Source organism: Meles meles, chromosome 1, assembly GCF_922984935.1.
Source record: "Meles meles chromosome 1, mMelMel3.1 paternal haplotype, whole genome shotgun sequence".
Classification (NCBI taxonomy): Eukaryota; Metazoa; Chordata; class Mammalia; order Carnivora; family Mustelidae; genus Meles; species Meles meles.
In genome coordinates, this window is record NC_060066.1 from 117588659 (window position 1) to 117602202 (window position 13544).

General features: G+C 43.4%; 1 protein-coding gene across 3 annotated transcripts in view; it reads left to right on the forward strand.

The window, feature by feature from the left end:
- Positions 1-428: 428 nt before the first annotated feature.
- The window catches only part of TRIM33 (tripartite motif containing 33), a 130331-nt gene continuing 117215 nt past the window's right edge, over positions 429-13544 (forward strand). For 2 of the 3 annotated variants that reach the window (XM_046006946.1, XM_046006947.1), the window contains exon 1: positions 430-1057. In XM_046006946.1, coding sequence (XP_045862902.1) covers positions 532-1057 — 526 coding nt within the window. In that variant the 5' untranslated portion in view covers positions 430-531. Of the gene's footprint in view, positions 1058-13544 lie in introns of all 3 variants that reach the window. The other variant, XM_046006948.1, reaches the window with a different exon arrangement.

The window sequence follows — 13544 nt, forward strand, 5'->3', positions numbered from 1 at the left end:
CTCAGAGCCAGGTTACAGCGTCCGACCCTGCGGCAAGCGAGGCTCGCGCCAGCCTCTGGGGACGGCGCCGCCCGGGAGACGCTGGCTCGGAAGGGACCGGTCTGGCCTCCTATCCTACGCTTTCCCGCTGTGTCGGAGCTCGTTAACAACTGCCGCCCAAAGGCGGCTCAGCTTCAACGGCCACTGCTCTAAACGCTCCCAGCGAGCCGAGCAGAGGCAGCGTGGACCCCACACCGCAGAGCCAGAGGTCGGGAGCGGAGGCGGGGACGATCCCGGCTGGCGCCCCAAGTTCCCGCCTCCCTCAGGAGGACGCCGTGCGTACGTGCGCGCACCGTGCCCGCCCTCCCTCAGCCGCGCGACGCGAGGGCGGGGGCGCCGCGTGCGCGCGCGCTCTCGTTCGTTCGCTCGCTTGCTCGCTCTCGGCTGCCGCTCTCGCTGCGGCTGCGGCTGGGGCTGGGGGCGGCGGCGGCGGCGGCGGCGGCGCGGGCGGCGGGCGGCGCGGGGCGGTCCGGCGGGTTCAAAGAGGAAAACATGGCGGAAAACAAAGGCGGCGGCGAGGCTGAGAGCGGCGGCGGGGGCAGCGGTAGCGCGCCGGTAACTGCCGGGGCCGCCGGGCCCGCGGCGCAGGAGGCGGAGCCGCCTCTCGCCGCGGTGCTGGTAGAGGAGGAGGAGGAGGAAGGCGGCAGGGCGGGCGCGGAGAGCGGCGCGGCCGGGCCCGACGACGGGGGGGTGTCCGCGGCCTCCTCTGGCTCGGCCCCGGCTGCCTCAGCCCCTGCGGCCTCAGTGGGCCCTGGAGTTCCCGGGGGTGCGGTATCGACGCCGGCCCCAGCTCCAGCCTCGGCTCCCGCTCCGGGTCCGTCGGCGGGGCCGCCTCCTGGACCGCCAGCCTCGCTCCTGGACACCTGCGCCGTGTGTCAGCAGAGCTTGCAGAGCCGGCGTGAGGCGGAGCCCAAGCTGCTGCCCTGCCTTCACTCCTTCTGCCTGCGCTGCCTGCCGGAGCCGGAGCGCCAGCTCAGCGTGTCCATCCCGGGGGGCAGCAACGGCGACATCCAGCAAGGTGAGCGGGAGGCCCTGCCCGAGGTCTGGGCCGAAGGAGATTTTCGGGGCGGAGGACGATCTGGGGACGGAGGTGCTCGGGCCCGGTGCTGCTTGGAACGACGCGATTCCGAGGGGTCTAAGAGATGAAAGACACGGCCTCGGGACAGTTTCCAGAGAAGGTGGACCGCTGGAGATAAGGGGAGGGTGAAGGGAGGGGTGCCGGCGGCGAGAGGCTGGGGGAGGGGACACCGGCTGCACTGGAGGTTTGGGGTGTGCGGGTACTGGCCGGGAAGGCGTGGACTACGGCCGAGCGCAGGTTCCAGAGTTGGTGGACTCGGACCGAGGGAGGAGAGAGGGTCTGGGAAACCTCTCTGGAGGAGTGTTGTGGTAGAAAAGGCCTGTAGCGCGAGAGGTGTTGAGGGAGTCGGTAAGCGGTAAGGGCTGTGAGGACGAATTGCTTTGGAGGGAAGGACTTGACCTGTTCGAGGCTAGGGGAGAAAAGGACTAGGAACTAAACAGAGGAGGGTAAAGGGTATTGGAGAGTTTGGGGCTGAGAGAAGCTGTCTGGTGGAAAGTAATTTTAGGGTGACATTGGGACGGAGGAACTCCGGACGCGAAAATAGCTTTGAAGGGCCTGCATGCTTAGGGAAATATCCAAAGGTTCAGGGGTGAAGGAGAAATGAACTTTGAAGGGAATTGGGATTCAGAGAAGCTGGGTTTCATTGTACATTAATGAGTCCCTAGTGTTCCAGACAGTGTGCTAGGATTGAGTAAAATACTGAGTGAAGAGCTCATTCATAATCGTATAGGTGAAACACATACCCAGCGTGCGGCAGTGGCGGTGGGTACATGGTACAGTGGTTGTGACAAATCAAGAGAAGGTCAGGGGAATTTCATTGAAAAGGAAACCCTTGAGAAGGTTTCTTGAAGGGTGAGTTGCTCACTGGATTGGGGAGTTTTCAGGGCACAGGGTACTTTACACATCCTTGGAGCTAAAGGTTAACTAGTCATTATCAAACACATAAATGTTCCTGTAGTGGTGAAACGTACAAATATCCCACTAATGGGGTAGACATAAATAACTTGCCACAATTCAGGGTGGGTTTTGTTGTAAATTTATGAAAAACTTTAAAATTTCAAAACTCTTGAAATTTGCCACTGCAGGTAAAGGGTGGCTGACCTGTGCTAAAGGGTTTGGGATTCATCCTGTAAAGTATATCTTGTACAGTGTAGACTAAAAGGAATCCCTGAAGGGCTCTTTTTTTTTTTTTTAATAGATTTTATTTATTTGACAGAGAGAAACTGTGAGAGCAGGAACACAAGCAGGGGGAGTGGGAGAGGGAGAAGCAGGCTTCCTGGGAGCTGTGAGCTCGATAAGTGAATGTGGGGATAAGTGAATGTGGGGCTCGATCCCAGGACCCCGGTCATGACCTGAGCCAAAGGTAGATGCTTAATGACGGAGCCACCCAGGCGCCCCCCTGAAGGACTTTTTTATCAAGAGGATAAAAGGATCACATTTGTGATCCAATGAGATCACTTGGGGGCATATTGAAGGGTAAGGGGAGGCAGGGCTGGAGGAGGGGAATCTTGACAGTAATATAAAGAAAAGAGCATTTGGAATTAATAAATGACTGGTCAGAGGTTTTAAAGAAGGAAATATTTTGGTATGGGGAAAAGGTATGGACTTTGTGAGATGCATTTGAGTTTGGATGTCTGCTTTGTATCTCCCGCTTGTGATTTGGACAGATTAATTTTTCTTAGCCTTAGCTTTTTCAATTGTGGAATAAGGACAAAATTACCTACCTCATGGGGTTACTGATGGAATGAAGTGTGTAAAATGACTAGTACATGGTAGTTATTAATGAAAAGGCAGCTAATTAATTAGTAGTAGTAACTAATTCTTAGTGGCCATGGGAATGTGGATGGGGGTGTCAAGATTGGTGTGGGGCAGACAGATGTGTCTAGGCTGAGTTCCAAGTTTCTTGTTTGATGGTTGGCAGTGCTATTAATGTAAATAAACGAATTCAAGAACAGAAGCCCTGTGTGTGTGTGTGTGTGTGTGTGTGTGGTAGAAGGAAGATATAATTTCAGTTATGGATGTTTTGGGTTTGAAGTATTATTGAGATACAGGTAAGAGTGTTAGGTTAAGAATAAGGATTTGATTGATGTTGAACATACTAAGTGATAATGGGTGTATAGAGGGTGCATAATGGGTGTATGACTCACTGCTCATGGCCTCATGAGTATAGTAGGATGTGTGGGATTCAGTGTTCTTGTGGGACCCTGGATTAGGTGAGAGATTTAGAGAGGACACAAGATGAAAATTGTGTTTGACTGATGTGTCTGAGGGACTTGAGGTTATGAAATTGGCTCCTTGGTATTTATGCAAGAGAGAGAGAGAGTAATAGTCTGAATTCGCTCTTCATTCTCCATTCTTTGTTTTTGCACTAGGAGCAGTAAGTAGATGGGACTAAATATTGTCATTTTAAGGTAATGTTGCTTTCCAGTCAGTACCTAAAACAAATTAATTCTGGAAGTCACCATAGTTTTAGATAGGGAGTCTAGAAAATAATTTGTCAGTATTAACTCCTGTATGTATCCTTTGCTTTGCTCTTTAAAAAAAGTAAGCATGCTGTTCTAGAAGAGCACTGTGTTTGGGGTCAAGGGACACAGTTCTGCCAGTTGTTTTCTGTGAAGGAAGTTTTTAATGTTTCTGCGCCTCGGTTTATCTCTGTAATGTAGCTAATAGTCCTTTACTTATATCTCACTAAGTCAAATGAAATAATAAATGGGAAAGTACTTTTATAAACTGGGAAATGTAAGGTATTATGGAACACTGGTTCCTTCTCTGGTCTAGGGAGTCATAACTGGTAACTTAAGTCAACATGTTAAGTGGTTTTGAAACAATGACAAGTGCATTACCCTTCCTACTAACTGGCCTTTTTTCTGTTACCAAAGTTATTCACACTTTTTAGCTGTTCCTTCTAGATCAGTGGTTCTCCCAAGTGTGGTTTCTGGACCAGCAGCATCACCATCATCTGCGATCTTGTTAGGAATGCAATTCTTGGGCCCACTCCAGACCTTCTGACCAGCCGTCTGTTTTAACAAGTCCTTCAGGTGATTTTGATGCACACTAAGTTTAAGTACCACTTTTCTTTAGTGAAGGGTTCCTCACTTCAGATGTTGCCTCCTTAGAAAGGCCTCTGACTTTCCTTTTTTTTGAAGATTTTATTTATTTATTTGACAGAGAGAGAGATCACAAGTAGGCAGAGAGGCAGGCAGAGAGAGAGGAGGAAGCAGGCTCCCTGCGGAGCAGAGAGCCCGATGCGGGGCTCGATCCCAGGACCCTGAGATCATGACCCGAGCCGAAGGCAGCGGCTTAATCCACTGAGCCACCCAGGCGCCCTGACTTTCCTTTTTTAAAAAAAAATTTTAAGGCTTTATTTTTAGAGTAGTTTTAGGCTTAGCAAAATTAGAGGAAGATATAGGGATTTCCCATTTATCTACACACATGCACAGCCTCCCCCAGTATGAATATCTCCCACCAGAATAGTACATTTGTCATAGTTGATGGACCTACATTGACCTATCATAATCAGCCAAAGTCCGTAGTTTACATTAGTGCTCACTCTTAGCGTTTGTACATTCTGTGGATTTGGACAAATGTATAATGACATGTATCCATCATTATAATATCATACAGAGTATTTTCATCACCCTGAAAATCCGGTGCCTGGCTATTTTTAAAGTAGTCCCCCAGGTCACTCTGTTACTTACTATCTTTTTTTCTTTACAGTACAGCTAAAATTTAAAATGTTTTGTTTTTATTTACTCGTTTATCTGTTTCCTACTAGAATATTGTAGAGCAAATATTCAGTATCTTTTGAGTGAATAAGAATCACCTGGAGAACTTTTAAAAATGCCATTTTGGGAATTTCAGAAACAGTTGATTTGGGCATGATACTAGGAATCTCATTTTTTTTTAAAGATTTTATTTATTCATTTTATTCATTATTCATTTATTCATTTATTTTAGAGAGTGCCCATGAGAGCAAGGGGAGGAGCAGAGGGAGAGGAAGAGAGAGAATTTCAAGCAGACTGCATGCAGCATCTGATGCCCAGTTCAGGGCTTGATCCCCCGACCTTGAGATCATGACCTGAGCTGAAATCAAGAGTCAGATGCTTAACAGACTGAGCCACCGAGGCATCCCTAGGAATCTCATTTTTTAACACGTATCTCATGTGACTCTGATTCTGGTACCAACTATACTTTGAGAAACATGGATTTAGATTTTTTTTTTTTTTAAGATTTTATTTCTTTGAGAGAAAGAGAGCAGGAGAAGGGGAGGGTCAGGGAGAATCAGACTCCCTGCTGAGCAGAGAGCCTGTTGCAGGACTCGACCCCAGGACTCCAGGATCATGACCTGAGCAGAAGGTAGTCACTTAACCAACTGAGTCACCCAGGCATCCCTGGATTTAGATATTTTGACAAGAAAGGCTGGTCTATTTACTGCTGAAGTGTTTGGAAAATAAAAATAGATAAATCAGTTAATACTTGTTGAATCTCAACAGTAAGCTTTTAAAAATGCTTTGTGACTTTTAAAAAATTCTGTTTTAGGTTGAGTTCAAATAGCTGTCAGTAGTGGGTGTGTATAGATCTGTAATGTATAGTGTGTGTATAGATCTTGTAATAAAAATACAAATTTGTATTGATGCCTCTGAACAAACTCTCAAATGAACTTTTGAAAGGAATGAGACCTTCATAGTAGGGCACATCAAGACAGCATGGTTTTATGCATAAAGAACTGGATTGAGAGTAACTTGCATTGTGTTCTGTTGTTAATTGGCTCTGTAACATCGGGTAAAGCACTTTACAGCCTCTTCAGGTCCTCTTCAGTATGAACAGTTTGAGTTCCTATCCTGTAAAATTCTATGATTGTATTGTCTTTTATGCCAGCTTTCTGTATGTACATCACTTTAATACTCTTATTTGTGGGAAATGATGGAAGAATCAGCATGGAAAAATTCTATTTCTGAATCTTCAACTTGTTGTGAAAAGTCTGAGATGGCAACCTTAAATGGGATAAGTGGTAAGGGATACCTCTGGGTGTAGTGTGAAGAACACTTTCTGAGAATAGTTCTGTGTTTTATCACGGAGCATGGTGAGCCACCCTGGGGAGTTGTCTATTTGAGCCCTTAAAAATTCTTGCCCAGGATTGTATATATATTATATGGCAGTTTGCTAATTCTGTGGCTTATCTATTTGGGATTTTTTTAGGTCCTACTTTCTCTGATGACCTATTTACGTAAACAGGCTTGAGTTTTTGAATGATAATATAGTCATCAGCAAGCATCCATTAAAGATGTGTTAAAACTGGGGTGCCTGGGTGGCTCAGTGGGTTAAGCTTCTCCCTTCAGCTCAGGTCATGATCTCAGGGTCCTGGGATGGAGCCCTGCATCAGGCTCTCTGCTCAGCAGGGAGGCTACTTTCCCCTCTCTCTTTCTGGGCCTGCTGCTCTGCCTACTTGTGATGTCTTTCTCTCTCTGTCAAGTAAATAAATAAAATCTTTAAAAAAAAAAAAAAGATGTGTTAAAACTGAAATACTTTAGTGGTTGGTTAAGTGCACACAATTTAAGAGAGTACCTGAATTCATTTTTGAGCTTCACCTTTTACTATTTGAACGTCTGTGAATAAGTTACTTAACGTCTGTAAGTTGAGAGTAATATTTACACCTACTGCATAGTGTTATTGTGAGAATTCAATGAGTCAATAATTGTAAAGTGCTTCATATAGTGCCTGGCACATGGTAAGACCCCCCAAACTATGATTTCTGTTGTTTTCCAGTTGTCTTTATGACTACCTGTATTCAGTAAGCAGAAAGAAGAGGAAGGAAGGTAAATTGTTGGTATTTTTCTAGGCTTTTCTGTCATCTAATAATATATATAGCACACCTGACAAAGTCATTTGCGTTCAAATCTCGCCAGCTACTTAAAATTTATAGTGTGAAAACTTGTGAACTAATGTTGTAAGACCTGTCTTTATGAGGTCTACTATCTGTACATCAAAAATTTTAGAAGAATCTAACTGGTTTTTATTTCCTTATCTATATTCTTAGCAGACACTAAATGAGAATACCTTAAAGTAGTGATTCTCAAAGTTGGTCCTTAGAATCTTGAGGGGATTACTCTCATATGCCTTGAGACATGGGCAAAGTTAACTATTTTCATAATAATACTTACTCATTATTTGCCTTATTCACTGTTTTGATGCTTATATTAGTGATGTGAAAGCAGTGATGTGTAAAACTGCTGGCACCTTCCCAGGGATTAAGATAGTGCCTCCAAACCATGGTAAAAGTCATTGTATCTTCACCACCATACACTTAGAGTAAAAACAAAACAGCGAAAAATGCTCTAGTTTCATTTGTCTTTGATGAAGCATTAGGACATTTTATTGAATCTTGATTTTTAATAATTCTGTGTGATGGAATGGGAAATGTGCATAAAATGCTTTTGCTGCAGACTAAAGTATAAAAAAGAAAGTACTTGTAAAGTTGTTTGAATTCCAAGCTGAATTAACTTCTTTATTTTCATGGAAAATAACTTTTACTTGAAACAGTGATTGACGAGCTATGGTTTTCAGACGTGTGTTTGGCAGCCATTTTCTCAAAAATCACTGAATTGAGCCTGTCAATTCAAGGGAAATAACTGATATATGTTGCCAGTGATAAAAAAATTGAGTTTTTAAATGAAAATTAGAATTTTGAAAAAAACTTGTATGTGCAGCTATAAGTTTGATAGCTTCTCAGTATTTAAAGGCTTTTCTGATGAGATTGGTAGTGTAGGAAAGTATCAGTTTTTTAAAAAGATTTTATTTATTTATTTGACAGAGAGCGAGCACAAACAAGGGGAGCAGGAGAGGGAGAAGCAGGCTATCTGCCCAGCAGTGACACCCCTCCCCGGCCTCCCAGGACCCTGTGATCATGACCTGAACCAAAGGCAGGTGCTTGACAGACTGGGCCACCCAGGCACCCTCAGTTTTTTGTTTTGTTTTGTTTTTGATAATATGCAATGAAATGTCAACATTTAGAAGCTCTACACAGTGAACGGTATTTTCCATATGACTAGTTGACCAATGCAGTGCACTGTGTTACAAAATCATGCATAGGAAAGAGATTCAAAGTGTAAAACATAAAGCAGACCAGTAGATTTTAATGTAAGGGAGTAGTTAAAGTTAATAATTTCTCCTGACATTTAAGAAATAAATATACTTTAGGGAAGCTTGGGGGGGGTTCAGTCAGTTAAGGATCCAACTCTTGATTTTGGCTCAGGTCATGATCTCAGGGTTGTGAGATTGAGCCCCATGTCTGGCTCTGAGCTGTGTGTGGAGCCTGCTTAAGATTCTTTTTCCCTGGCGCACCTGGGTGGCTCAGTTGGATAAGCAGCTGCCATTGGCTCAGGTCATGATCCCAGGGTCCTGGGATCAAGGCCCGCATGGGCTTCCTGCTCAGTGGGGAGCCTGCTTCTCCCTCTCCCTCTGCTGCTCTGCCTGCTTGTGCTCTCTTGCTCTCTCTGTCAAATAAAAAAAAAAAAAAAAAAAAAAGATTTTTCCCTTCTGCTCCTCCCCACCCTTCTGCTCATATACATACAAACTCTGAAAAAGAAAAGAAAAAAATATATACTTTATTTTTATATATATACACACACATTATATATACATATATATACACATTATATACACATATACATATATTTATATACACACACTTTTTTTTTAAGATTTTATTTATTTATTTGACAGAGATCACAAGTAGACAGAGAGGCAGGCAGAGAGAGGGGGAAGCAGGCTCCCTGCTGAGCAGAGAGCCCGATGTGGGGCTGGATCCCAGGACCCTGGGGTCATGACCTGAGCCAAAGGCAGAGGCTTTAACTAACTGAGCCACCCAGGTGCCCCTATACACACATATTTTAAAAATTTTAAGTAGTCTCCATGCTCAGCATGAGCTCAAACTCATGATACTGAGATTAAGAATCGCATGCTCTGGGTGCCTTTTTGGCTCAGTTGGTTAAGTGTCTCTGCTTTTGGCTCAGTTCATGGCCCTAGGATCAAGTCCTGCATCAGGCTTGCTGCTCCATTGGGGGCCTGCTTCTCTCTGTCCCTCTGCCTGCTGCTCCTCCTACCTGTGCGCAGTTGTGCGCCCTAGTGCTCTCTCTCTGTCAAAAAAATAAAATCTTAAAAAAAAAAAGAATCACATGCTCTGCCAACTGAGCCAGCCAGGTGCCCCACTCTTTAAATTTGTATTATAATCAAAGAATATCCACATTTCCACATTGTTGTTTGAAAAGGCCATTAAAATAGTCTTCCCTTTTAAGAAATGCATAGCTTGGGGTGCCTGGGTGGTTCAGTGGGTTAAGCTTCTGCCTTTGGCTCAGGTTATGATCTCAGGGTCCTGGGATCAAGTCCCGCATCGGGGGGCTCTGTTCAGCAGGGAGCCTGCTTTCCCCTGCCTCTCTGCCTACTTGTGATCTCTGTCTGTCAAATAAATAAAAAATCTTAAAATAAAATGCATAACTTTTCTCTTCATATTCTTTAATAAAACAGTCTGTCACAACAGATTAAATGCAAAAGCATATATTCAGTGATCTGAATATATTAATTAAACGGGACATTAAAGAGATTAAAAAAAATGTAAAAACAATGACACCCTTAACCAAAACCTTTTTGTTTTGGAAAATGTAGTTATTTCTCATAAAATTGTTGTTTAAACATGCAGTGGTTTTATTTTTACATGAACTAACAGACCCTTTAATTTTAATAAAATGAAATGTTATCAACTATTACAATATTAATATTCTAAAATTCTCAGTTTTTATTTCTAATATTGTACATATTGATGGATAAACCCATCTAAACAAAAACTCTGTGAGATCCTCAGTAATGTAATAGCATAAAACAGATCCTGAGACCAAAGAAGGACAATAAGAAAATGATAATGTAGTTGTTGGGAAGAATGTCAGATCATAGGCTAGTGGAAGGTGGCAAATTCTTATGTTCATACTGAGTAACTGAAGTTGACATTTTTTAAAGAGCTCACTATAAGTCTGCTGATTTTATATTATTTTATTTTTTCATATTTATGACGGGTTGACTAAGATCTATCACTTTACTTTCCTGAGGCCAGGTTCAGAGTTGGGTTCATGGTGTTCGATATGTACCTATGACTGTGTTGTGGCCAGAAACTGAATGTCTCTGCCTAGCCAGCTTCTGGAATGGACATTAGTCCCAAATGGAAGTGGGGAAAAAAGAAAACCATGGTTTGAATGAACATTAGATGTATCATTCTTAGGAAAATGTTTGAAGCCTATGACTTAGGGATAGGTAAATAGCAGGAATTATATGGTACTAACGAATAATACTTTTTGAATGCTTATTACATGCAATTTATATTGCACTTTTGTGAATTATTTGTCTTTATGCCTTCTGTTTTTCTTTAGCTTGCTCACATTTAAAAAAATTTTGATTTACAAGGATTTTGATAAATTCTGTATACTGATCCTTCGTTGATTATGTAAATTGAAGATTTATTCTAAGCCTACTATGGATTGGTGTGGTAGCCAGCCTCCAAGATGGCCCCAGTGTTCCTCTCTTCTGGTATCACATTCTAGAGTCTCCACTATAGTGACTCTGAACTGCTCTGGGTGACCAAGAGAATACGGTAGAATTAAACGTGACTTCTGAAGCTAGGTTATTAAAGGCACACAACCTTTTCCTCACTCTTTGGTTCCCTTGTTCTAGATGAAAACAGTTGACACTGTGGCAATCCTGTAAAGAGGCCCAAGTGGATAGGAACTGAGGCCTTCTGCCAACATCCAGCACCAATTTGCTAATCATGTGAATGAGCCACTTTGGAAGTGGATTCTCTAGCATGGTCAGGTTTTCAGATGACTGCAGTTTTGGCTTACATTATCACTGCGGCCTTGTTAGAGGCCCTGAGCCAGAACTACTTGCCAAGTCACTCCCAAATTCCTGACTCAAAGAAACTGTGAGATGATGTATTGTTTTAAGCCACTAAGTTTGAGGGTAATTTGTTATGCAGCAATAGATAACTAATACACTTGACTTTTTTCCCTCTATTTTTTCCCTTTTACTGTAGCTTTATAATAAGCAATAAGCTTTGTTATTCATTTAGGTAATTTCACTCTCTTCTTCATATACCTTGTTCATCTTCAAGATCTTCACTGATGTTGACTTTTTGCTTTGACACATTTAAAAAAAATTATTTTTAGAGAGAGACACACACACACAGCAAGTAGGAAGGAACAAAGGTGGAGGGAGAGGGAGTAAGAATCTGAAACGGACTCTGCTAAGGGCAGAGCCGGACGTGGGGTTGGATCTCCCACGGCTTGACCTGAGCCGAAGGCAAGAGTGGGATGCTTAACCAACTGAGCCACCCAAGTGCCCTGCTCTTACACATTTTAGAATCATGTGATTCTTATTCTTGAGGTATTATTTTACTACTGCTTGGTTCTTCTTACTCTTTTTTTTTTTTTTTTAAGATTTTATTTATTTACTTGAGAGAGAGTGAGAGAAAGAGCATGAGAGGGGAGAGGGTCAGAGGGAGAAGCAGACTCCCCGCCGAGCAGGGAGCCTGATGTGGGACTTGATCCCAGGACTCCAGCATCATGACCTGAGTGGAAGGCATTTGCTTAACCAACTGAGCTACCCAGGCGCCCTGATTCTTCTTACTCTTGATCATAGTAGGTGGTGTCTACCAGTGTTTTATAGTTTGGGACTGTGAGCATGTTTACCAGGGCTATGTTGTTTATGAAACTTGCCAGACCTGGTTTGTGGGAACCAGTCTCCGAAGAGTATTTTGTCTTTGCTTCTGTGAGGTGCCACCAATGCAAAATCACAAGTTAGTTTTTAGTTTCACATTTCTTAGAACTGCCAGATGTTGATTTAGGGTGTACTTTGCTTTATAGGCTTACCTGTATTTGGAAATTCTCAGGAGAAAATTTTCCTTCCTTTGAACCCAGGCAGTGACAGACAATTTAATTTCTAGGTTATTGATCAGATTTATTTTATTTTATTTTAAAAATATTTGTTAATTTGAGAGAGAGTGATTGAGAGAGAGCACACAGGAACAGGGGCAGAGGGAGAAGCAGACTCCCTGAGAATGTAAAGCTGGGCACTGGGATCATGACCTGAACTGAAGGCAGACTCCCTACCTACTGAGCCACCAAGATGCTCTAAGGTTTATTTATTTTTTTAATTTTTACTATTATTATTTGCTTATGCACCTTTCCAACTAAGGGTATAATTATTCAAGCCTAAGTGTCCTTTTTTTTTTTTTTTTTTTAAAGATTTTATTTATTTATTTGACAGAGAGAGATCACAAGTAGACAGAGAGGCGGGCAGAGAGAGAGAGGGAAGCAGGCTCGCTGCTGAGCAGAGAGCCCGATGCGGGACTCGATCCCAGGACCCTGAGATCATGACCTGAGCGGAAGGCAGCGGCTTAACCCACTGAGCCACCCAGGCGCCCCCTAAGTGTCTTGGTTTTAATTACCGTATCATACCCTAGCCTCTCATGTTTTCCTCCTTTGTTTGTTCCCTGTTTCTTCATCCTAAGAAAGATAGTTGAGAATAAAATTTTTGAGCCTTTGCTTTTTTTTTTTTTAAGAGATTTTATTTTTAGGGGCACCTGGGTGGCTCAGTGGGTTAAAGCCTCTGCCTTCGGCTCAGGTCATGATCCCAGGGTCCTGGGATTGAGCCCCGCATCAGGCTCTCTGCTCAGTGGGGAGCCTGCTTCCCCTCCTTTTCTCTCTGCCTGCCTCTCTGCCTGCTTGTGATCTCTGCCTGTCAAATAAATAAATAACAATCTTTAAAAAATAAAATAAATAAAAATAAAAGATTTTATTTTTAAGTAATCTCTATACTCAACATGGGGCTTGAACCCACAACCCCAAGATCAGGAGTTGCACCCTACACCAGCTGAGCCATCCAGGTGCCTGGAGCCTTTGCATTTTTTTTTTTTAAGATTTATCTATTTATTTGAGATGGAAGTGGGGGAGGGGCAGAGGGAGAAAGGGAATCTCAAGCAGACTCCCTGCTGAGCTTGTAGTCAGATGCAGGACTGGATCTCAAGACTACTCAGATCATGACCTGAGCCAAAAACCAAGAGTTGGAGATACTCGACTGAGGCTCTCAGGTGGCCCCCAACCTTTGCATTTTGATATTCTCTTTTATTTTTTTAAAGATTTTATTTATTTATTTGACAGAGAGACCGCAGGCACAAGCAGGGGGAGCAGCAGGCAGAGAGAGAGGGAGAAGCTGGCCACTACCGAGCAGGGAGCCTGATGTGGGGCTCTTATCCCAGGATCTTGGGATCATGACCTGAGCCGAAGGCAGGTGCTTAACTGACTGAGCCACCCAGGCTCCCAATGTTCTTTTTATTTTATTCTACTTAAATGGGAGCTTGACTGGATATGAAATTTTAGGTTAAAAG